The 23,560-nt window shown below is 40.9% G+C and overlaps 1 protein-coding gene across 1 annotated transcript in view; it reads left to right on the top strand.

The window, feature by feature from the left end:
- Nucleotides 1–22,609, top strand: part of ANKFN1 (ankyrin-repeat and fibronectin type III domain containing 1) — a 275,609-nt gene extending 253,000 nt beyond the window's left edge. The window contains exons 15-18 of the mRNA XM_010852951.1: nt 4,760–4,975; nt 17,533–17,699; nt 20,442–20,592; nt 22,124–22,609. Of these exons, the coding sequence (XP_010851253.1) occupies nt 4,760–4,975; nt 17,533–17,699; nt 20,442–20,592; nt 22,124–22,315 (726 nt within the window). The 3' untranslated portion in view covers nt 22,316–22,609. The remainder of the gene's footprint in view (nt 1–4,759; nt 4,976–17,532; nt 17,700–20,441; nt 20,593–22,123) is intronic.
- Nucleotides 22,610–23,560: the final 951 nt, after the last annotated feature.

Here is a 23,560-nt window from a genome sequence, read left to right as displayed (position 1 = left end):
GGTCTGAACCCAGGTCTCCCACATTGCAGGCGGATTCTTTACCAACTGAGCCACAAAGGAAGCCCAAGAATACTGGAGTGGGTAGCCTAGCCCTTCTCCAGCAGATGTTCCTGACCCAGGAAACTTTATTTGGAAGAAGGTAAAGTCACAGACACCAAATTGCCAACATCCGCTGGATCATGGAAAAAGCAAGAGAGTTCCAGAAAAACATCTATTTCTGCTTTATTGACTATGCCAAAGCCTTTGACTGTGTGGATCACAATAAACTGTGAAACATTCTGAAAGAGATGGGAATACCAGACCACCTGACCTGCCTCTTGAGAAACCTATATGCAGGTCAGGAAGCAACAGTTAGAACTGGACATGGAACAACAACTGGTTCCAAATAGGAAAAGGAGTACGTCAAGGCTGTATATTGTCACCCTGCTTATTTAACTTCTATGCAGAGTACATCATGAGAAATGCTGGGCTGGAAGAAGCACAAGCTGGAATCAAGATTGCCAGGAGAAATATCAATCACCTCAGATATGCAGATGACACCACCCTTATGGCAGAAAGTGAAGAGGAACTAAAAAGCCTCTTGATGAAGGTGAAAGAGGAGACTGAAAAAGTTGGCTTAAAACTCAACATTCAGAAAATGAAGATCATGGCATCTGGTCCCATCACTTCATGGGAAATAGATGGGGAAACAGTGGAAACAGTGGCAAACTGTATTTTTTGGGGGCTCCAAAATCACTGCAGATGGTGACTGCAGCCATGAAATTAAAAGATGCTTACTCCTTGCAAGAATAGTTATGACCAACCTAGATGGCATATTCAAAAACAGACATTACTTTGCCAACAAAGGTCCATCTAGTCAAGCCTATGGTTTTTCCTGTGGTCATGTATGGATGTGAGAATTGGACCGTGAAGAAAGCTGAGTGCTGAAGAATTGATGCTTTTGAACTGTTGTGTTGGAGAAGACTCTTGAGAGTGCCTTGGACTGCAAGGAGATCCAACCAGTCCATTCTGAAGGAGATCAGCCCTGGGATTTCTTTGGAAGGAATGATGCTAAAGCTGAAACTCCAGTACTTTGGCCACCTCATATGAAGAGTTGACTCATTGGAAAAGACTCTGATGCTGGGAGGGATTGGGGGCAAGAGGAGAAGGGGACGACAGAGGATAAGATGGCTGGATGGCATCACTGACTCGATGGACGTGAGTTTGAGTGAACTCCAGGAGTTGGTGATGGACAGGGAGGCCTGGCGTGCTGCGATTCATGGGGTAGCAAAGAGTCGGACACGACTGAGCAACTGAACTGAACTGAAAGTCACAGTGGTAAAGAATCCACCTGCCAATGCAGGAGACACAAGAGATGCAGGTTCAGTCCTTGGGTTGGGAAGATCCCCTGGAGTAGGAAATGGCAACGTACTCTCGTATTCTTGCCTGGAAAATTCCATAGACAGAGGAGCTTGGCAGGCTACAGTCCATGGGATCACAAAGAGTCAGATGTGACCCAGTAACTGAGCACGCACAAAAAATATGAATACTACCTGAGCAGGAGAGATACATATCTGCCAACATTTGGATTTAAAAAAAAGAAGAAGAAAGATTAGAAAGCCTGTAAGTGACCAAGACCCCACAATGTTTTTTCCCTACTTTTAGGAAAATGGCAGAGGCCCCAAAAGGCAGAGGTGTACCTTCCTCCTACATTGAGAGATGTCCCAACTACTTATCCTCAAAATATAATAATCTGACATTATAGATTGGGTTATATTAAACTTCCCTCCTCTACAGCTTTTATTGTTGTGAATTCATTTATTTTATTTTTTTAATTTTTATTGGAGTACAGTTGATTTAAAACGTTGAGTTAGTTTCAGGTGTACAACAAAGAGAACCAGTTATATACTTACATATATCCAGTCTTTTTTCAGATTCTTTTCCTATATAGATCATTAAAAAATATTGAGTGGAGTTCTCTGTGCCATATTCTAGGTCTTGTCTTTATTGGTTATCTATTTTTATATATAGAAGTGTGTACATGCCAATGCCAATCCCAATCTCCCAATTTATCTCTCCCTATCTTTTCCACCTTGGTAACTATAAGTTTGCTCCCTACATCTGTGACTCTATTTCTGTTTTGTAAATAAATTTATTTCTACAATTATTTTTTAGATTCCTTCACAGCTTTTAGAAATAAGTGTTAATGAGCTAAAGCCAGGTAACAATTCATGAATATTATGTCTTTTTCATTTTTCAAGGTGGGGGCAAAAGGATTTTACCCCAATTTTATTGTTTTCCAGGCCTTCATATCTTATTCCAGACTTCCTTCAACTTCCCGTGGCACTCCAAACTGAATACAGATCTTTAAGTGTTGTGCATCTGTCTAGGGCTTACTGACAGCCCTGAGATGTGCTGTGGTTACACCCTAGACGCTTGCTGGTGAACCATCATATGGCTTTTATCTCTCTTCACCATGTAGAATCCTCAGGGCTCCCAGATCTCCTAATCTTGACTGCATAGCATGACAGGTATTAAATGGTCTGTTCTTCCTTCAGGCTCTAAAGAACCCCACTTTTGTCCCCTTAGGATATGGCTGCAATTTACTTTCACAAGGATATTCTTCTTTCACGTTGGGCTCTTCCCAGAGCTAACTATCTAATTCAATTAACTATCAACATAGAATTTCAGAAAGATTTTTAGTGCTTTCTGTTTAGTCCCTTAGTCAACACATCCAAAGCTAAGAGTGGACCAATGGTAATAACTCTGCCTAAATGAAATGACCATCTCATTCAATGTCTACCCACCCACTTGGATCCAAAGCAAATCATATTTTCCAGTGTCCTAATGATGATACGTGAATTCAGACAACAAAAATTTCTTGCACTATTACTATGTACCAGGCACTGTGCAAGGAACCCAGAGAAACAGAGATGGATCTCACGACATTTACATCAATCCACAGGAGAGCCAGGGTCATGCTAAGATACAAGTTGGTACCAGAAACAGTAGGGGACAAAAGAGGAGATGCTAAATTCTACCTATGAGAGTTGAGAAAGTCCTCCCAGAGAAGGTGAAACCTGAGATGAATCTTAAAAACAAGTAAGTGTTGTTTTCCAGTGGGAGCAGTAAAGAAAGCCTATACCCTACCTACCTGCATCAAGCTTGAGAGTGTACAAAATAGTTTCTCATACACTGCTTGATTTAATCCATCACTCTCTAAGGTAAGGATTAGCATAAGGGATGTCTGAGCTATAAGGACTCTTAATTTTAGCTGATGAAGCTCGGGGCCAGAAAGAGTAAGTCATTTTTCAAAAGTCTAAGTGTTAATGAACAGCAGCCAGCCTGAAACTCAACACCAGGATAACTAAAGACTTAACAGCAGTAATGTGCTAGAGTCAACTTGTCCTCACTTAGAAGAGCCAACTGTTAAGTAGTCAGAACTGTTCAAAGCCTGCTATCAAACTTTTGGTAACGTGAAATAAAATATTGCAAGAGTATTTACACCACAAAAATTGGCATATTCTATATATCAGGACTTTTTTTTTTTTTTGATGGCCGGTTTACCAGCATGCCATTGCTGATTAAGCCAGTATGACCTTGCAGCAAACTGCTTTATATATAAGGCTGTAGTAAGAGCCTTACCCAAATATTTCCCTATGATATAGAAGTTAATTGTTGGAAAGCAATAATCTGACTGAGTAGTTAGGCCATTTTTTAAAATAGTAAGCCTGCCAAATAAATTTTTATAATGTCAATAATTATTTATGAAATTTCTTATTTCTCAATATGCATTCTGTCCTTGTAAACTAAGAAGAAGAAAAAGACACAGTGCCTACCTATGAGGATCATGCCAACGTTTTTGTAAATGTGGATACTGATCAGCTGGCTCATTCATTTTTAGGTCATCCTAATTACTTATACAAATTCCAGTTCTACTTTTGCTCTCCTGCTAACAGGCTATCTTGTCAGCACTTATGTGAGCTCACAAAATCACAGCTAAGCTCTGAGATGATTAATAATTTTTAAAAAAACCATAGATATTCAAAGGAAAGGGGGATTTTATCCTATTCATCCACTGCTCTAAGTTAAAAATCTCTAAACTTTGCATATTTGTAAAATTGCTTATTTTAATAACATCTGCCTGGGCCTCTCCAAAATTTAATGTGGCATCCTTCTCTTCTTACCTTTCTAAAAGTATTGTCTACCTTGTTGACCCAGCTCACAAACAATTTCAACAAAATTTTAAATAAATAGAACTCTCTGAAATGCAGATAAGTCAAACCAGGCCAATCTTCCAATTAAAGTATCTTGAAGGGAATGTGCAGTCATTTGGGGACCTGTACAATGTGCTACATTGTCAATTCACTTCTTCATTTTGAACAACCCCACTTCATACCAGCTTACCGTAGATCTCCTGAAAACTCCACAAGTAGCATACTTGAAATATCAGGCATTTTTCTTTAAAACATCTGGGATTCTCTTCAAGTGCTGGTAACTGAGGTTTATGTGCTGGTGTGTCTATGTGGGTAAGAGATATTTACAGACATTAAATTTGCTTAAAAAAACATAATTTTTGTGCCTCTTGCTATAATCTTCACAGGCTTATGGTAAAGACATTTTCTTTGAGCTTCTGCTAAGTACACTTCTATGATGCTACATATTCTAAGTTTAAATCTGCTTAACAACAACAAAACAGCTTCTCAGAAACATCTTCTGTTGCAGTTATGTCGCTTTGTTTGCACATGATCAAAGCTACCAGAAATCTGTTCGTTTCTAGAATTTACTTGGGACACACAACTTGGGAAGAGTTTACTATGAACCCATTAAAGATCGACATGGAAACATCCTCATAGTCACCATCAGAGAAGTGGAGATGCTCTATTCATTTTTCAGTGGAAAATGGATGCAGATCTCGAAACTGCAAAGCCAGAGGAAGTCTCTCTCGACACCTGAGGAGCCAACAGCCTTAGACATTTTACTGATAACCATCCAGGTATGTAGTCTTTTCAATTTCCTGAAACATTTAAAGTTCCAAACTCACTTAACTGAGGCTCTAGTGAAATATACCAAGAGCCATTTACATATGCAGTAATGGAACGAAGAGGTCCAGAGACATATCATTGTTTGCATTCCGCACATAGGAAAGATTCAGAAACATCCTTAAGTTCTTCACTTCTACAAGCCCCTTCAAAGGCCCAAACAACTTCATATTTATAATTTTCTATTCTTTTCCTTAAGGAAAGCATCAAAAATGGAGTTATTTTCAGGCCCCATCAAACTTGGATTTGCCCCTAAACATACAGCTAGAAAATGGCAGAGCTGAAATCTGAATTCAGATCTTCTGTTGGAAGCAGGATTCTTCCTGCTGTTATAACATCACATTTGGGGGCAGGAGTTAGGATTTTGGTGAGTAGGGGACGGGATAGAGAACTAAATAGTCACGGAGATGCGAACACCAGGCAGCTGAGATCCAGTTTATCACCTGGACGGCAGAGCTGGAATGCAGACCTGCATCTTGTGCTCCAAGTTCCGTGCTCGCTCCATGCCACCCCACCGCCTCGGGTGTTCTTTCTCTCTCTCACACACACTCTCTTTTCTTTTTTGTCGTGCTGGGTCTTCACTGCAGGGCGCAAGCTCTCTAGTTGCCCTAACGGCTTGTGGGGTGTCAGCTCCCTGACCAGGGATCAAACCCACATCCCCTGCATTATAAGGCAGGCTCTTAACCCCTGGGCCACCAGGGAAGTGCCCTCACACGTTCTTATGTGAACATGGGCTTCAAGCTGTGGTTTTGTTTTGTTTTTTCCTTCTTTTAAACCCAGTGATGAGAACGAGTTCTGTAGAGCTCTCCAGTCGTGTGGTAAAGCTAGGAGAAACAACTGCCTTAAGGCCTACATAACCAATGGCATATATCCACAAGATGGCCAATCTGGAATAATGGGAAAGGGCTCAATCTCACAAGCCAAACCTAAGCCTTGACCCAGTAACCCCACATGATCACCCTAAACAGCTAAACCCCTAGCCTGCTGACTTAGGTCCATCCTCCACCGAGGGGTGGCTAGTACAATAATCTCATCTTTCTATGCTCCTCTGGCCCAGATCAGGATAAAGTCCATCACAGCAAAGGTAAGCTAACTGGTCAAAGCCAATACCTCTGGATTTGGTTTCATGGAATTTGGGTTCATATGAAATTTGTAGAGGGTGATGGTGTGTGTGTGTGTGTGTGTGTGTGTGTATGTGGGAGCAGGGAACACAGACACATTCGTGGTTCCCCTTTCACCTTTTATAAGTAAGTGCTAAAAGAAACATTTTAAAAATCATAATAAATTGGGCTTTTACAGGGTGACTAATACACTAATCCCTTATAGGGATAAACTGGAGTCTGGGCTACCTTGCTCCTAGAAAACGAAACACATCACAGGCCCCAGCATGATATAATACCTGGTTTCTCCTAGACTTATTACATTAAAAATGTGTTACAGGTGCAGAAAAATTCCAATCTGGCAAAAAGTTGTTAGAGAAGGAGACCAAAAATAGAGGCAAGATCAGGTTTCCACACGGATCCAAGTGGAAAATTTACCCCCGCTGACTGGCACATTCCTGCTTGATGTCATTCCCACCCACCCCCTACTTCTCTTTTTTCCTCCTCCTACTTTTTCTCTCTCCCCTCCTTCCCACACAGGTCTCACACTAAAGAGGAAGTGGGTGAATAAAATCCCTAGGGTAATCACTCTTAGACTTAACATTTAATTACATTAGGAGGTAGCCCCACCAATTCAACATAGAGACAGATCATGGTATTGACCAAAGGAGGCTGGATAATTCGCACAATTACAGGCCACAGACCATTCTTTTTTCTTAGGGTCACTAGAGTGATGACCACTAAGCCTTCTGATTGGAAGCCTGAGCTGCTTTCTGTTTCATCACACCACATTCTGAGGCACTGCTATGGAATAAGGCTGACAGGATGAGTCTTGACTCCACCGTTCCTCTTTATGTCACTGCTGCTGCTGCTGCTGCTGCTGCTAAGTCGCTTCAGTCGTGTCCGACTCTGTGCGACCCCATAGACGGCAGCCCACCAGGCTCCCCTGTCCCTGGGACTCTCCAGGCAAGAACACTGGAGTGGGTTGCCATTTCCTTCTCCAATGCATGAAAGTGAAAAGTGAAAGGGAAGTCGCTCAGTCGTGTCTGACTCTTAGCGACCCCATGGACTGCAGCCCACCAGGCTCCTCTGCCCATGGGATTTTCCAGGCAAGAGTACTGGAGTGGGGTGCCATTGCCTTCTCACTAGAACAAGCTATTTAATTTCTTACCTCCTGTCCTTCCTCATCTGAAAATAAAACCAACTTCACGGGTCTCTAATGAGGATTAAATGAGTTAAATATATAAAGCATTAGAAGAACAGCACAAAGTGAATGCTTAGCAAATGCTGTTGTTGTTGTTATTCATCAGTCGCTAAGTTGTGTGTGACTCTTGGTGACCCCACAGACTACAGCATGCCAGGCTTCCCTGTCCCTCACTGTCTCCTGGAGTTTGCTCAAATTCATGTCCATTAAGTTGGCGATGCTATCCAACTGTCTCATCCTCTGTCACCCCCTTCTCCTTTGGCCTTCTCTCTTTCCCAGCATCAGGGTCTTCTTCAATGAGTCAGCTCTTCGTATCAGGTGGCCAAAGTATTGGAGCTTCAGCATCAGTCCCTCCAATAAATATTCAGGATTGATTTCCTTTAGGATTGATTGGTTTGATCTCCTTGCTATCCAAGGGACTCTCAAGAGTCTTCTCCAGCACCACAATTCAAAAGCATCAATTCTTCAGCACTCCCTTCCTTTACGGTCCAACTCTCACATCCGTACATGACTATTGAAAAAGCCATAGCTTTGACTATATGGACCTTTGTTGGCAAATTGATATCTCTGCTTTTTAATACACTGTCTAGCTTTGTCATAGCTTTCCTTCCAAGGAGCAAGCGCCGTTTAATTTTATGGCTGCAGTCACCATCTGCAGCGATTTTTGAGCCCAAGGAAATAAAATCTGCCATTGTTTCCACTTTTTCCCCTTTTATTTGCTATGAAGTGATTGGCATTAGATGCCATGATCTTAGCTTTTCTAAAGTTGGGTTTTAAGTCAGCTTTTTTACTGTCCTCTTTTTCACTTACTTCTTTCACCCTCAGAAGACTTTTTAGTTCCTCTTCAATTTCTGCCATTAAAGTGGTATCATCTGCATATTGTTGTTGATATTTCTCCTGGCAATCTTGATTCCAGCTTGTGAGCCGTCCAGTCCGGCATTTCCAATCATGTACTCTGCATACAAGTTAAATACACAGGGTGAAAATAGACAGCCTTGTTGTACACCTTTCCCAATTTTGAACCAGTCTATTGTTCCATGTCCGGCTCCAACCATTGCTTCTTGACCTGAATACAAGTTTCTCAGGAGACAGGTCTGTCTGGTATTCCCATCTCTCAAGAATTTTCCAGTTTATTGTGATCCACACAATCAAAGGTTTTAACACAGTAAATGAAACAGAAGTAGATGTTTTTCTGGAATTCCTTTGTGTTTTTTTTCTAAAATCCAATGAATATTGGCTATTTGATTTCTAGTTCCTCTGCCTATTTGAAACCCAGCTTGTACATCTGAAAGATCTTGGTTCACATACTACTGAAGCCTAGGTTGAAGGATTTTAAACATAACCTTACTAGCTTGTGAAATGATCGCAATTGTATGGTAGTTTGAACGTTCTTTGTCACTGTCCTTCTTTGGGATTGGAATGAAAAATGACCTTTTCCAGTCATATGGCCACTGTTGAGTTTTGAAAATTTGCTGACATACTGAGTGCAGCACTTTAACAGCATCATCTTTTAGTATTCTAAATAGATGAGCTGTTAGTTATTTTTATTATTTCTCTACTCAGAAAAATCCAACCAATACTAGGTTCTCCTCGGGGCACACCCAGTTCATCTCCTCCTCATCCCTACTCTCCCAGGAGACCTTAAGTACTGGTTCATTCAACCCTTGGAGTATTTCACTACTTCCTCTCCTTTACATAGAAGTAAGGAAAAACTGTATAAATTTAAACTAAAAATAAAGACTATCTGATCCACAATGGAATTTTCAAAACAAATAAGGGCTTTAACACAATCTGGACCCACAACTAATGTACTAATCCTTTAGGGCCCCAGGGAACTTCCAGGGTCTAACCCATTCAAATTCCCGACCCTCTCAAGTATCAGACCTTCATAACAGGCCTCTCTCATGTATCTGGAAGGGAAAGAGAAACCCTTCCCACAGTTTCCTGGGAAGGAAAAGGGAGTTAGTACAGACAAGTTAGAATCCCCCTGAGCAAAGTAACTGGCGATGAACGCACAACTGACCCTTGAACAAACATCACAGGAGTTAGGGGTGCTGATAAGCCCACCTCCAGCAATGAATTCACATATAACTTTTGACTCTTCCAAAATTTAACTACTAATACCATATCACTGACCAGAAGCTTTACCAATAACATAAATAATTGATTAACACATATTTTATATGTATTATCTAGTATATTCTTATAATAAGATTGAGAAAGGAAAATGCTATTAAGAAAATCATAAGGAAAAGAAAATACACTTGCAGTACTATACTGTATTTATCGATATCGTAAATTGATATCATCTCTTTACAAGATGAAACCTCCATCTGTCAGTACCTATCAAAACACTGTCTTATACAAAACACTGTAGATGTTATGCCCATTACAAACTGTTGATGTTCAGTTGCTTAGTCATGTCCGACTCTTTGCGACCCCATGGACTGCAGGAGGCCAGGCTTTCCTGTCCTTGCTAGACATCAAAAATGAAAAGATAATGTGAAAAAGAAATTCATATTTATTTATTAAGTATAATAATTCACACATTGATAATAAAGAAGCAGCAGTATGATTGCTTTGTGGTAGCCTAATCAATCCAATGTTGCTGAAGCTGAAACTCCAGTACTTTGGCCACCTCATGCGAAGAGTTGACTCATTGGAAAAGACTCTGATGCTGGGAGAGACTGGGGGCAGGAGGAGAAGGGGATGACAGAGGATGAGATGGCTGGATGGCATCACTGACTCGATGGACTTGAGTCTGAGTGAACTCCGGGAGTTTGTGATGGACAGGGAGGCCTGGCGTGCTGCAGTTCATGGGGTCACAAACAGTCGGACACGACTGAGCGACTGAACTGAACTGAATCAATCCAATTGTTTCACAGTAGCCTATCCTATTGGAGAAGGCAATGGCACCCCACTCCAGTATTCTTGCCTGGAGAATCCCAGGGATGGGGGAGCCTGGTGGCTGTTGTCTATGGGGTCACACAGAGTGGGACACGACTGAAGTGACTTAGCAGCAGCAGCTTAGCCTATAGGCTATGAATGGTCATGAAACTTTTATGGCATACAGTATTACAGTCACATTCATAATACAATATAGGAAACATTGTTACTTTAAAAAAAATCTAATGTGATGATAGGCTTATAGGCAGTTTCTCCAAATATGAGAGACAAAATATACTATATGGTAATGTAATTCTTTGAAAGCAAAATTATAAACCAGTAAGAAAGCTAAAACATTACTAATTTTACATTAAATATTCCTCACCTTATGCCTATGTAAGGATAGGCTATCCACTTCAATACAAGTCTTGTACAATACAAATGTATACATTATCCTACACATATATATTTGCCTATTTACTGAAATCCATTGATAAGTAGACTCACACAATACAAACTCATGTTGTTTAAGGGTCATCTGTACTTCCATCAGAAAGGCCTCTCTCGGGTGCTGAGTTTCTCTGACCATAATCTTCAGGGATCACTTCAATAACTAGAAACTTCACCGGTGAAGTTTTTTTCTGAAGATTAATCTCTCATGCTTGTACTTTAAAGTTTATAACACTTTGTCACATCTATTTGACCCTCATGAAAACCTAGTGAGGTTGAGTGGGAAAATTGTGTCCAATTCATAAATGAAGCTATGGATTTCAGGGAAGTAACTCACCAAGGTCATACCAGCCAAAAATGAGCCTGTGGGCCTAGGACCCAAGTCTTCTGACTCCTAGCCTGGTGCCCTTCCCATCTGCAAGGATGCTTTACTCACCGTCCCCCTCTTTTTCTCTAGACCCTTTTTAAAACTGTGGTCCTAGAGAAGCTATGATGAAGCTTGCCTGTATCTTCCTCCTATCCCTGCTTTCCTTCTCTTGTTCTCCTTAGGCATTTCCTGCACCTGAAGACACCCAGTATCTTCTTTTTACACCTGAGGTGCTCAGGACCAACTATCTCTTCTGTCCTTTTCTGCTATTTTCCTGAACATTCCTGCTGTGCCTCCTAGGATCACCTATCATAGGGGTTTAACACTACTGAAATCAGCAAGATTAATGGAAATGAGTCAATTGGACTGGGAATAAGAAACAACTGGGGTCACACAAAAACTTGTTCCTCAGTGTTCAGAGCAGAAGTATTCACAACAGCCAAAGAGTGGATAAAACTAAACGTCCAGTAACTGATAAATGGATCAACAAAAGTGGTAATTCATACAATGGAATATTATTCAGCCATAAAATGAATGAAGTACTGATCCATGCTCACGTGGATGAAAGCATTATGCTAAGTTAGAAAAAGCCAGCCACAAAATGCTACACGATTAAATACCCAATGCAGGCAAATCCATAGAGACAGAAAGTAGATGAGTGGTTCCAGAGGCAGGAAGAGGAGGGACTGTGGAATGACAGCTAATTAATGCAAGGATTCTTTCTGGAATGATTAAAATAATCTGGAATTAGATAGTGCTGATGGTTGCACAACCCTGTGACTTTAAAAAACCGCTGAATTTCATACTTTAAAAGGGTGAATTTCACGGTATATGAGTTATATCTCAATATAAAAAAGTGGAAGTAATAAAGACTAAGGTTATCTGGAGAGCCCTTGTCTCATCTGAAGAACAGCCCTATTCAGCCGCAGCTAATTGCAGTGGAAGAAAGTGGTCCCAATGTTGAAATCTTTTTCAATTTTTAAAGAGAAGTCAAAAGTCCAGAATTTTGGATTAAATTTCTTTATTTTTTTAAAGTTAGAAAATAATTCAGAAACTTTACATTCTTGGCAGCCTGTATAATCTTGGGCCATCGGCCACCATTTTATGACCTCTGCTAACCCTGGACAATGAAGCTTCCAGGCCTTATCCAACCAAACAAAAGTTAATGGACAAGCAACTAATGTTGCTCCTCTAACAAGCTCTGAGGCTATCTGGTCAATGAAGAGAAGATGAGTAGCCCCTCCTCTGTACCAGCACCACATGTTCTCTCCCCAAGGTCCAGCCCCAGACCCTCACTACGTCTGGGCCTCTCACTTCATATTTAATAAACATTTTTTTCAGCACCAACTATGTGCCAGGAACTCTTCTAGGTGCTATAGAAAAAACAAATGATTAAGTCAAGGTCCTTGCTTTCAAGGAGTTCAGTCAAGGGAGGGAGACAGACATGTAAACAAATCAAGGTAATACAAGGCAGAATTAAACCAGAGCCTGATAGCAGCACAAACAGTGTACTATGAAAACACAGACAAAGTGACTATTAATTCTACCTGGAAATATCAGGGAAGGCTTTGTAGAAGAGGTGACATTTGGCTGAGCCGTGAAGTGTAAGTTCACAAGGTAGAGAAAAAAAAAGAAGGACAGCGGGGGGAGGGCAGTTAGAAAAAAAAGCAGAAGATGAGAGGGAGGGAAGAAGAAAGGAAGACAGAAAAGAAGGGAGGAGGGAAGAAATTAAATAGGTAATTAAATAGAGGGCATGGTTAAAAAAGAAACGAGGGTGGAAGCTGGAAAAGTAGATCCCACCCTCCCTTGCATCCACAATGGACATTACACAACCTTCATCACACCAGGCTAAGAAAAATTTACATGTCACTCTCAAACCGAAATACGAGTTCCGTAAAAGGAAGGATCATGTCCTATTGACCTTGATGTCATTGACATCCTAGCATAACGCCTGATACCCAGCAGTAGTAGTGTGTGCTCAGTCGTGTCCGACTATTTGCCACCCCATGGACTGTAGCCCACCAGGCTCCTCTGTCCATGGGATTTTCCAGGCAAGAATACGGGAGTAGGTTGCCATTTTCTTCTCTAGGTACTCAATGAAAGTTGGCAGAATGAGTGAATTCATGAACCAATAAAGAATCAAAGAAGAGAGATTAGGCTATATATGAGGAAGGGAAAAACAATCCATTTTGGTTGGAGGTAAGAGACTCAAGAGGACTGTAGTGGAAGTAGAGACTAGAAATGGAGATTAGAGGTCAAAGCAGGCAATACATAAACCCACAGGCATCTGACTTGGCTTAGGAGGCCTTTCTGGCTTCCCTGGTGGCTCAGCTGGTAAAGAATCCGCCTGCAAGGTGGGAGAGCTGGGTTCGATCCTTGGGTTGGGAAGATCCCCTGAAGAAGGGAAAGGCTACCCACTCCAGTATTCTGGCCTGGAGAATTCCATGGACTGTATAGTCCATGAGGTCGCAAAGAGTCGGACACGACTGAGCGAGTTGCACTCACTCACTCAGGAGGCCTTTCTAATGTACCTCAGATCATGTGAATAGGACATCTCTTTCTCTTCTCATGCATTTCACAGACTCCGAAAACATTCTGACTAACGAAGGATAAATGACTATGTGAAGGCAGGAAAACATATAGTAGATGCTCAGTAATAGTCATCACAAAATTGAATGGAAGAGTGAATTACTCCATCCCAGAGTGACATTGTTTTTTACATAACCACAGTATGTTCCCAACTCACTTTCTATTTGTGGTCAGTTCTGACCCCATGTTTTTTCTTATACTCATACCCATCCTATATTTTTACTCTTGGGTTTGGGTCTTTACAAGCACATTTTCTTATTAAGTTTCAACCCTAATTATGATAGGCTTATTTTTCCAATGCATAGGGTCATTCAGAGCTTTATTACTATTTTCCAGAAAATCAAAACCACACCAAATTTGGGACCCACAAATTTGATACACACATTCTTTATTTGTCTGGGACATCAATAAATATGCTGAACAGACTGGCTCTCAAGACCAGTCTCCACTGCGCATCACTCAATATGTCCTGCTATCGCCATAATATCCCATCACCCACAAATCTTCAACCCTGGTGTTCAGCTTACAGATTATACTGGAGACATCTCCCTGGTCTATGGATTCTGTTCTTTTGCTATTAGAAATTAGAGTTGTCCATACGATTTGCCCATCACAAAACCAGGTTGACGCCTATGTAGTGTCTCAGGGTCTCCTAGTGACTGCAAATTGATTGCTTGATAGCTCACTCTCATTCTTCCCAAAGATCAATAAGTTGGTGGTCTTTAATTACCAGGGTCATTCTGTGTTTCTCCCCTTCCTATTTCAAAGATAGGCATATTTGCCCTTTTCCAGTCTTTAGGGACTTTTCCAGTTCTCAGTTACTTCTCAAAAATGGTCTGTGTCCACATCTTGTACACAAAGTACCCCTAGGGTGCATGTCATCAAATTCTGCTGATGTGAATACTTCCATTTTTCCTTCTCTCATTAATTGTTTCTTTCTCTTTGATTACCTGTTCATGTCTCAATATTTCACCTTGACTGAACTTCCTCTAGTTAACTATCTGCGATCAGCTCTGAAGACACAAGATTAAAACATTCAGCCTATCAATCACCTGATATAAGAGTTCCTTCCTTCTTAATCATGAAGTTAAATTTTTCAAGTCTATTTTTTGCCATATATCATAAAAGTTATCTGTTTGCTTTCCGATAATGCTAGGTACATCCTCCTCCCAATTGTGATCATTCTTATTTTGTCCCTCTTCTGCTTTTCTCATACATTCTGTGTTTTTTTTTTTTTTTTACTTTACAATATTGTATTGGTTTTGCCATACATCAACATGCATCCCCCACTAATAGATGGAGAAATATATATGGAATTTAGAACGACATACATTCTGTTTTAAAGATAAGGCCTGATTGCCACATGTGGCACACCTGTTATATGCAGAAATAATACTGGGTACTAAAGAAACTGCAATTAAAAAAAAAAAAAAAGCCCTGCCATTAATTTAATAATCTAGTTCAACCAAACAACATAAGAAAAATATAAGTTAAATACTCCTTCCTCTGTATGCCTACATTGCCTCTATTATAAGCGGGTTTCAGTATATTGTAATCATTCCTTTACTTACCTGTTTTTCTTAACCTCTTTAAAAGTAGGGATTATATCAGGTTCACCTGAAACCCCAGTGTCTCCTATAGGACCTGAATCTCAGTATGCTTGATAAGGATGTGACAAAGAAGACAATACAAAATGACATATGTTATTCTCACTGCAAGAATAATGGAGTACGTAGCCATTCCCTTCTCCAGGGAATCTTCCCAACCTAGGCACTGAACCCAGGTCTCCTGCACTGCAGGCAGGAGGGAAGCCCATGTTAGATGTTACAAATGGTTCATCTACAGAGGAGGGGTCACTCCTTCATACATTTCTGTTCCATAATGAATTCTACACCATTCTAAATACTTTTTTTTTCCTCTTCTTTTTTGCCTTCCTAGAGGTAGCATTGATTCCCTCCTTTCTTACCCCCTTTGAAAACAGGCTAAACTCTGGCATATAGGAATCCTTCTCTTAGAATAAGTTTCCTGAGTCATCATGCCTATTTTATTTCACCACCACACTGCTCAAATGTATACAAAGTCTTACCTACTGATGGAGGGGGAAAGGGAGCATCTATATCACCAAATGTTTATTATCTGAGTCCCTGCAGTCGTGTAGAGAAGCAAAAGTCACAACCTTAGTAAGTCGGCACTTCTTGCTGCCCCAACTTCATTCAGTCTCTGCTGCCTACGGAACAGTGTGATGGGACAACTGGCAATTCAAGGCAAATTCAGCGCAAATCTATTACAAGGTAAACTTTAAAATCTTGTAAAAGTTACAAAATTTTGTGAAGCTGATGAAGACAAGGAGACCTAATCAAATAACATGCATCAGTTCAGTTCAGTTCAGTCGCTCAGTTGTGTCTGACTCTTTGCAACCCTGTGAATTGCAGCACGCCAGGCCTCCCTGTCCATCACCAACTCCCGGAGTTCACTCAAACTCACGTCCATCGAGTCTGTGATGCCATCCAGCCATCTCATCCTCTGTCGTCCCCTTCTCCTCCTGCCCCCAATCCCTCCCAGCATCAGAGACTTTTCCAAGGAGTCAACTCTTTGCATGAGGTGGCCAAAGTACTGGAGTTTCAGCTTTAGCATCATTCCTTCCAAAGAAATCCCAGGGCTGATCCCCTTCAGAATGGACTGGTTGGATCTCCTTGCAGTCCAAGGGACTCTCAAGAGTCTTCTCCAACACCACAGTTCAAAAGCATCAATTCTTCGGTGCTCAGCTTTCTTCACAGTCCAACTCTCACATCCATACATGACCATAGGAAAAACCATAGCCTTGACTAGATGGACCTTTGTTGGCAAAGTAATGTCTCTGCTTTTGAATATGCTATCTAGGTTGGTCATAACTTTCCTCCCAAGGAGTAAGTGTCTTTTAATTTCATGGCTACAATCACCATCTGCAGTGATTTTGGAGCCCCCAAAAAATAAAATCTGACACTGTTTCCACTGTTTCCCCATCTATTTCTCATGAAGTGATGGGACCAGATGCCATGATCTTCATTTTCTGAATGTTGAGCTTTAAGCCAACTTTTTCACTCTCCTCTTTCACTTTCATCAACAGGCTTTTTAGGCCCTCTTCACTATCTGCCATAAGGGTCACTGACAACTGAGAATCTAGCAGAGGCAGGCCAGTTAACAACTGAAGTACACACAAGGAACAAGGATCATGTAAGAGACTGACTTGAAGATCAGTTTTTTATGCCAGAGGGGAAAAAAATATATGGAGCCTTCAAATCCTTTTGCAAAAATTATCCTGTTCATGATCACAGTGTGAAAGTCAAATATTAGGAAGCGCATTCCAGCTATCATATAATTTAGGAGTGACCAATTATAACTCAAGTGTTAATAAGATATATTGCTATTATTTGTTTCATTTTTCAAGATAATCAGTCAAATTCTCCTTTTTTCCTACTTACTATAAAACTTTGACCCTTTTCCTGACACCAATTGTCCTGAAATAATGAGGCTTTTCTATACTGCTTTATCAGTTTTTACACTTACAGTTATGCCCCAGCTAAACAATAAACACTCCAAGGATAGAAATTATGAATTCTATTTTTCTTTAGTACCTTCTTCTACCACCACCAGCCCATTCCAAATCACAACTCACACATCTACTTGTGGAGCAGAAATCTGAGGAAAATAAGCATGCAGAAAATATTACTGACTGCCTACCTGACTTGGAGGCTAATTCTCCTGAAGGTTAAGATGGCTGTACCCACAATACATTCTCAACAGTCATGATGGTGATATCCAAGTTTTCTAACTAATCACTTAGCCAGAGCTCCTTTAACTCATGACACAGTGTACCTAAGAAACAAAAAGAGATTATCTTTTAATGTATTTTTTGTTTTATTTTTCATCCTACAGGATATTCTTTCCTATCACAAAAGGAGTCATCAGCGTCTCTCTCCTGGATTATATCTGGGTTACCTAAAGCTGTGTAGCTCTGTGGACCAGATCAAAGTTCTTGTTACCCAAAAGCTGCCTAACATTCTCTGTCATGTGAAGATCCGTGAAAACTATAACATTTCCAAGTAAGCTATAAGTTTGGGTTTTTCTTGTGATGAAACAATGGTTGAAGGGATGGGTTTGATGTGCCAAAAGGAATCTGAAATGTGACTACAGGTGAAGTCTTTATGATGAGACGCCTTCAGGGGCCAGCACACGGGGGCAAAGGCATCGCTTGGTTTTAACATTAGGGTAAGCCTGTGAGGCTATAGTTCATGGAATTCTGTCCATGGAATTCTCCAGGCAAGAAGACTGGAGAGGGTTGCCACGGCCTTCTCCTGGGGATCTTCCCAACCCAGGGATCAGAGCCAGGTCTCCCACATTACCGTTAAAGGCATAGCTCGGTTTTAACATTAGGATAAGCAGTGCACCCATTTAAACAGGATGCTCTCCTTTCACTTTCCTCTCTGCAGCCACTGACATTCAGGTTAGTGAACAGATGCCCTTTTCTTTCAACACTTCTATTTCCAAAATCTTTTCTCCATAACCTAAAAAGTCATATTTTTAAAAAATCACTTGTGTGAACGGGTTCTAGGAGAGTAACTGATTTCCCCCTAATCTTAAAGGACCCTCCCTACTCTCATTCTTCCCACTCCTAATCCCCTGACCTAAGGACTCCGTATGTTTCCTATGCTCTACATGGTTCTCTAGGGAAGAAAAGACATAACAAGGCCTGAGTTTCTGAAAACTTCTCTATGGTTTGGCATTATGGTGAATTGCCCTGTTAACTTTGGAAAAGCTACCCAATCTTGGTAATCTGACCCAGCTTTACAACTAGCCCTCTAGTAGCCCTCTGAAAGTCTACTAAAATGAACTGAATTGTGCTCAACACGCAAAGACTAGATAAGAAAAGAAAATGAACTTGGAAAAGGCTTTGTCAGGCTTCGGTGACAATTGAGATCATCCTAATTGCACCTACAAATTTCCTTAACCAAAGGAGACTCTAATTTGATCATTTAAAATCTGGTCCCTAAAGTGCGAAGGACTTATTAACTGTAGTGTCTCACAGTATATACTAAATATTCCTTGCTGACAGTGAAGGCGATGAGGATGACACATGAGGTCTTTAGAGCACTCGCCAGCTGCCATATTCTCCTTTCCCTTATCACACACACCCAGACTTTAAGTCTGCCATCTGGTGGCCACTTCTACAATCAGCAGTAGTTATCTCCGGCCTTCCCAAGAGGCTCGTTTGTGGGTGGATTCTGCAACGGTTACTTTCATCCATTTTCTAGATTTGTGTCTTCAAGGTTTAGATTCTATCTTTTAGTGGTTGTACCAACTAATTTCCATGTGCCAAGGACCCAAGTTTCATTTCTACAAAAGATTCCAGTAGCCTTCACTGTGCCAGTTCCATCGCCCTCATCCTTAAAGGCTAAACTGATTAGTTAGTGGTAGATGTTTAATGGTAATCCTCCTGGTAATTTATTTTATAATTTGATTACAGATACTATTTTAGCAATGTGGTCCTTTAGATTTTGTGCATACTTATGCTAGTCAGAATCCCTCATCTAGTTTGGTATCAGTGATGGAAGAAAAGATACAGTTCCCAAGCAGGTTCTCAAAGATTTCAGTTATTTGTGAAGCCAACAGTATGCCCAGATTGAAGTGGGATTTAATTTTCATTTTTTTTTCCCTCTTATGGAGACAAAGGGTATATTTTTCCATAGTCTTTTCCAGTGTGGGAATTGAAATGAAACTGATATCATGAAAACAGAAACTTTTCTAAGAGGGGAGCTGGTTAAAAGAGCGTGTATTCTGATGCAAAGCTTATGTCACAATCAATTTCATTTTCTGGCTCATAGCTTGGAGCCCCAGTGACTATAACCCACCAGGGAGAGCCCTCAGAGGATTTTCACGAGGGTGGAAAACACGTTAGCACCTCCTCTCTTTCCATCCCAGAACAACAGGGCTTTCCTTTCCTCCCTAGCCTGCTCCCGAGAGCACATTGCTTCTCCTTGCCGTCAGGAGCAAATAGGCCAAATGAATCTGTTTAGAGACTTGTGCTAAAACACCTTACAGAAGCAGTGCTGCCCAAGAGGTATTTCCCTTGATCTTTTCAAGATCCTTTCGAAGAGCAGCTTTTGGGGGACAAATTGGATGTGCTTTCCCCCCACCTCCCTTCTTTCCCCTTCCTTTTTGCAGAACATTTGAAAAAGTTCATCGGGAAGGATGGTAGAGCGTGCAGAATAAAGACACAGATGACTGGTTTGAAAAGAGGACAAGATCAGGGATGTGTGGCCCCTGGTTCCTTTTATTGGAATTGCCTGGTGTTCCTGTTTGTGATTCTCCTCAAGCTTTTGGAAAGGGAAGGAAACCAAAATAGTGCCCACGATTACAACAGGCCAGGGTTGAAATGTGCCGTGTGGTTCCTTGCCTGAGTTGGACCAGAGTCCTGCGGTTACCCAACTGCTGAATTAACCAGCAGATGCCCCTGTGGTAAAATGTAGGGTCTTCGAACTTACAGGGGATCTTCAGGGAAAGAAAAATTATTTCAAAATATTTCAAAGCTCCAATCTCAAAAACTGATTCATTACAAATCAGACCTGCTGTTCTGAGGTATATGTGGTTTGATAGGTGAAATACACTTGAAAAGAACTCATTTTAAGCTCTCTTTGGGTGGCAAAAAGTTCAAATTTCACGAACTGCATCAAGTTTTAACCACCAAAAATTGGTCATTCAGGTTCTGGACATATACACTGAAAATGTTCTGAGCTGTGTTCTGAACTTTTGTTGTATTTCCAATTTTAACTTGACTCAACATACAGGGAGGAGTGGGAATGGGTCCAAAAGCTTTCTGGCTCTGAATCTATGGAAAGTGTGGATCATACTTCTGACTGCCCCATGCAATTGTTCTTCTACGAGCTCCAGATGGCAGTGAAAGCTCTCCTTAAGCAGATCAATATACCTCTATATCAGGTACTAGGCTTTACCATTATTTTTATTTTCTTTTTATGACTCATGGAAACTGCATTATGGTGTAAAACTCGAGAGGTGAAAAATTACACGTATATACATTTTGTTCATTGATTTACATGTCGCTTTGCACATACATGCACATTTTCAGTCTGATGCCTACACGTGGACACTGAGTACACTTCTGTGCCTTTACTCTAGCTCTTCCATGCTGACGTCTTCCAAAGTTCCCAGACCCCACTTTATTGTGGTCTGGTCAAACAAGGAAAAATTGGCTAACCCACCCTGAAAGACATCGACTCTTAGCTTCAGGAGAGCATGAAGCAAGGGAAGTAAATAAATAAGTGTATAGTTAGATTTGCAAATGATTTCCTTAAGAACAGAAGATTACTGGTAATATAAATCTAGAGCAGTGGCCAAAGTTGTTCCATGCTATCTTTCCACAAACAGAAAATTTGCTGTCAAAATTACTTTCTTGTCTAAGTCCAAATGTGCAAATCTTACCTCCACTAATAAGCAACTTTTAAAAAAAGAAACCATTGGCTTAGAAGACAAGAGTGAAGGTTTACTAGGCTCTGTTTAGTGAGCTAATATCATGTAGCATTAGATTCTCTTGTTTTTGATCTGCATGTACCATCTCTCTGCACTCAATACTCACACATACTATTCCTACACACACAAGTAAAATAAGCCAAGTTTAGCCTGCAAACAGGGAGACGGTAACAGGAGTGACTGGCTCTCTTTAAATAACAGAGAGACAACCTGAATTGGCCTCTGACCCAAGGAGACAAGAGGATAGATTAAAGACTCCAAGAGTGTTCTTCCGTTAAGGCACTACTCTGATTACAAGTCAATGTTGCAAAGCTAGTCCAAAACAGCTAACGTTGAAAAAGGATAAATTGCACAAGATGCCATAAAGACACTAGGGGAGTTAACTGGATTATTCCAGGGGTGGCCATATACTCAGGAGGAGGGAAAAAAATGCCAGCTCAACTTCTGACAGTAGATACCATTAAAGGGTTTCTTGGGCTTAGCAGGTCTGAAGCAGCTCATATTTCATTGGTGACTCTTGGGCTACGCATACATTGGGAGCAGGCTGCCCAACTGCCTAAGAGTACATACAACATTTTTTTTTTTTTTTGGTACTTGTAAAATTTTCTCAGTCCTTGGCCAGAAACTACATTTTCCCCCCTTAACCAACTTAAATTGAAACTAGTGGATTTTTAATTCAATCCATTTTTGTTGCTTCATGTAATTATATTCATCATTTTGAAAAGCCCACAGAACGCAATCATTTTCTGCTTTTATAAGAAGCATAAATGTTGTTTTCAGAGTTTATGTGGAACATTACTGCCTTAAATCTTGATTTTATATAGCATTATTAAATGGACTGAACCCTAATATTTATGTTGTATAAAAATTCCAAGCTTAAAGTCATGTAATTTTGTTAGATGTTTTATGCCAGTTTGGTGTTGTTTATGTAAGTGCCATGTTGTAACTCTCCTATTTTTCCTCCGCGCGTGTCCCTCTGCAGGCAAGGAACTTCCGCCTCTACACACAGGAGGTGTTGGAAATGGGTCACAATGTCTCCTTTCTTCTCCTGCTCCCTGCCTCAGACGACGTCTGTACAGCCCCAGGACAGAATAATCCTTACACCCCACACTCAGGGTTTCTTAACCTCCCTCTTCAGATGTTTGAACTTGGTATAGTAGCTTGTTTCACCTAGAAATATTAACCCAGCCTCCTTATAATAAAATCACAAAGTTATATCTGTTCCCCCTTGTCCCAGTGGAGGGTCAATAAATCACATGATGGCTTTGGCAACAACCCTTCCTAGAACTGTGTACAAGTCTGAGAGAAAGCAAAGCTCCAAGACTATGTGCCTGAGCAATAATTACTGAAACTTAGCTAAGGCCCAATGGAGAGGAGGGACTTCTAAACAGAAAGTTCAGTTATCAGGCTGCAGTTCTTGCCTCCCCCTTGCTTTCCTAAAGCATAAATATAAGAACTGATGTTTTCATGAAAAGCACTGCCCCTTCTCTTTCTTTTTTTCCTCTCTCCCCCTCTTCCTGCCCCCTCTTTCCTCCAACTGGGAAAAAAAAAAAAAAACTGAAATTAAAATGTAAAGCGTGTGTCAATTTAAAGCAGAAAAAGGTCTGTAACTTTAAGTAGTGCTAACTTATTAAATAGACTCTAAATTTCTAACAGACCATTGGAGAAGTTGACAGGGTCTCCCAGGATGCAATATTGTGATTATAATGTGGGATTCTCAATGGTAGAAGATCTCATCCTGACTTTCAAAAATGGGTAGCCTGGGCCCCGGGTTCTCTCTTTTTACAGAGACCCCTGCTGCCCACTGAAAATGTGAATAGGGAGGCTTTGTCTCCTCCCCATGCTTCATCTTGTAACAGGCCAATAAGAGGCAATTAACAAGAGTTCCGTCAGTTCAAATGGACGGTAGGATTTGTGGGAGTGGGAGTGAATGGGTGGGTGAAATGAAGGCAGTCTCTCTTTGGATTGCTCCCCAGCTACCAGATTTAGAAAGAAACAAGGCAACTGCCTGATGTTTCATTTTGAGACCTGGGCATCTGGATTTGAATTTGTTTCGAGGATAAAGGGATGAAGTCTCCCAGTTTCCCTTGCTCCAAGGAGTTTACATGCTCAAAAGCTGATGAACAGCAATTGTTACTTTCCAGAAGAGGGAAAGTTGTTAAGAGAAGCCTGAATCGGACTTGCAGACGGAGACTGGAGGGTACTAGGTCCCCTACTGTGTGGCACTGGCAATCAGTTAGCTTTCCTGTACCTTTTCTGTGCCACATGACTGATAATATTGGTCATACCACTCCCGAGATGCCTGGATGTGAATGTGACCATTTAATGAGTTCCCCATTAGTGAACATTTTTAGTCTATGATGTAACTGCACTGCTGTTACAAAACATCGTTTGAGTCAAAGTATCTCAGTTCAGGTCC

The sequence above is a fragment of the Bison bison genome, unplaced genomic scaffold (assembly GCF_000754665.1).
Source record: "Bison bison bison isolate TAMUID 2011002044 unplaced genomic scaffold, Bison_UMD1.0 scf7180017864317, whole genome shotgun sequence".
In the NCBI taxonomy this organism is placed as follows: Eukaryota; Metazoa; Chordata; class Mammalia; order Artiodactyla; family Bovidae; genus Bison; species Bison bison.
This window is presented reverse-complemented; position numbering and strand designations above follow the sequence as displayed.